This window comes from Mesitornis unicolor, unplaced genomic scaffold, assembly GCF_000695765.1.
Source record: "Mesitornis unicolor isolate BGI_N332 unplaced genomic scaffold, ASM69576v1 Scaffold43784, whole genome shotgun sequence".
In the NCBI taxonomy this organism is placed as follows: domain Eukaryota; kingdom Metazoa; phylum Chordata; class Aves; order Mesitornithiformes; family Mesitornithidae; genus Mesitornis; species Mesitornis unicolor.
The window spans coordinates 1-680 of NW_010180178.1; the positions used below are offsets into that span (position 1 = coordinate 1).

At 51.0% G+C, this 680-nt stretch overlaps 1 protein-coding gene across 1 annotated transcript; it reads left to right on the forward strand.

Moving 5' to 3' along the window:
• Positions 1-8: 8 nt before the first annotated feature.
• LOC104539493 (cytochrome b-c1 complex subunit 6, mitochondrial) lies at positions 9-633 on the forward strand (the record flags this gene model as incomplete). The annotated part of the gene is made up of 2 exons (XM_010183028.1): positions 9-116; positions 601-633. Coding segments are annotated over 2 exons (141 nt in total), but the record flags the coding sequence as incomplete, so codon positions are not given.
• Between the last annotated feature and the right edge of the window lie 47 nt (positions 634-680).

The following is a 680-nucleotide window of genomic DNA, read 5'->3' on the forward strand; positions in this document are numbered from 1 at the left end:
GCGCGAAGGCACGGGAGCGGCTGGAGCAGTGCGATGCGCGGGTGTCCTCCAGGTCCCAAACGGAAGAGCAGTGCACAGAGGAGCTTTTTGACTTCCTGCACGCCAGGGACCACTGCGTAAGTGTAGCAGCCGCGGGTGTGCTGTCCCTGCAGGTGCTGGGAGCAGAGCTGCGTTTGGCTGCGCTTCTGGGAGCGCAGGCAGCTCAAGTGTGGTTCAGTCACAGTAAGCTCTGGAGAACTGTGAGCCTTGGTTTTTTCATGTTAAGTGTTTGGTTCCTCTTTGTTACGATAGTTCCAGCCGGGTTTTAGTAGATTAAACAACAGAATGAGTCAAACACGTTGTTTCTGCCCTGCAAATGGCACTTTGCTATTTAGGTGTTGCATTTGCCTTTTTAAAGCTAAACCTTTTTAACCTGAAGTGAAACCTTGTAAGAAATTTCAGCTTGTTTTCTTGAATGACTTCTTGCAAAACGTTGCGAAGAGCAGAGGGCTGTGGGGCTGTGTACGTTAGTGACCCAAAAAACCAAGAGGCAAGTGGAACACCCTGCTGGTCTCCAGCCCTAAACTCTGAGTTACCGGCTGCTTTGTCTTTCCTTTTCAGGTTGCTCACAAACTCTTTAAGAAGCTGAAGTGAGGGCAGGCGTGATTGTCCATCTCCTTCCACAGCCGGTGTCGGCGGGT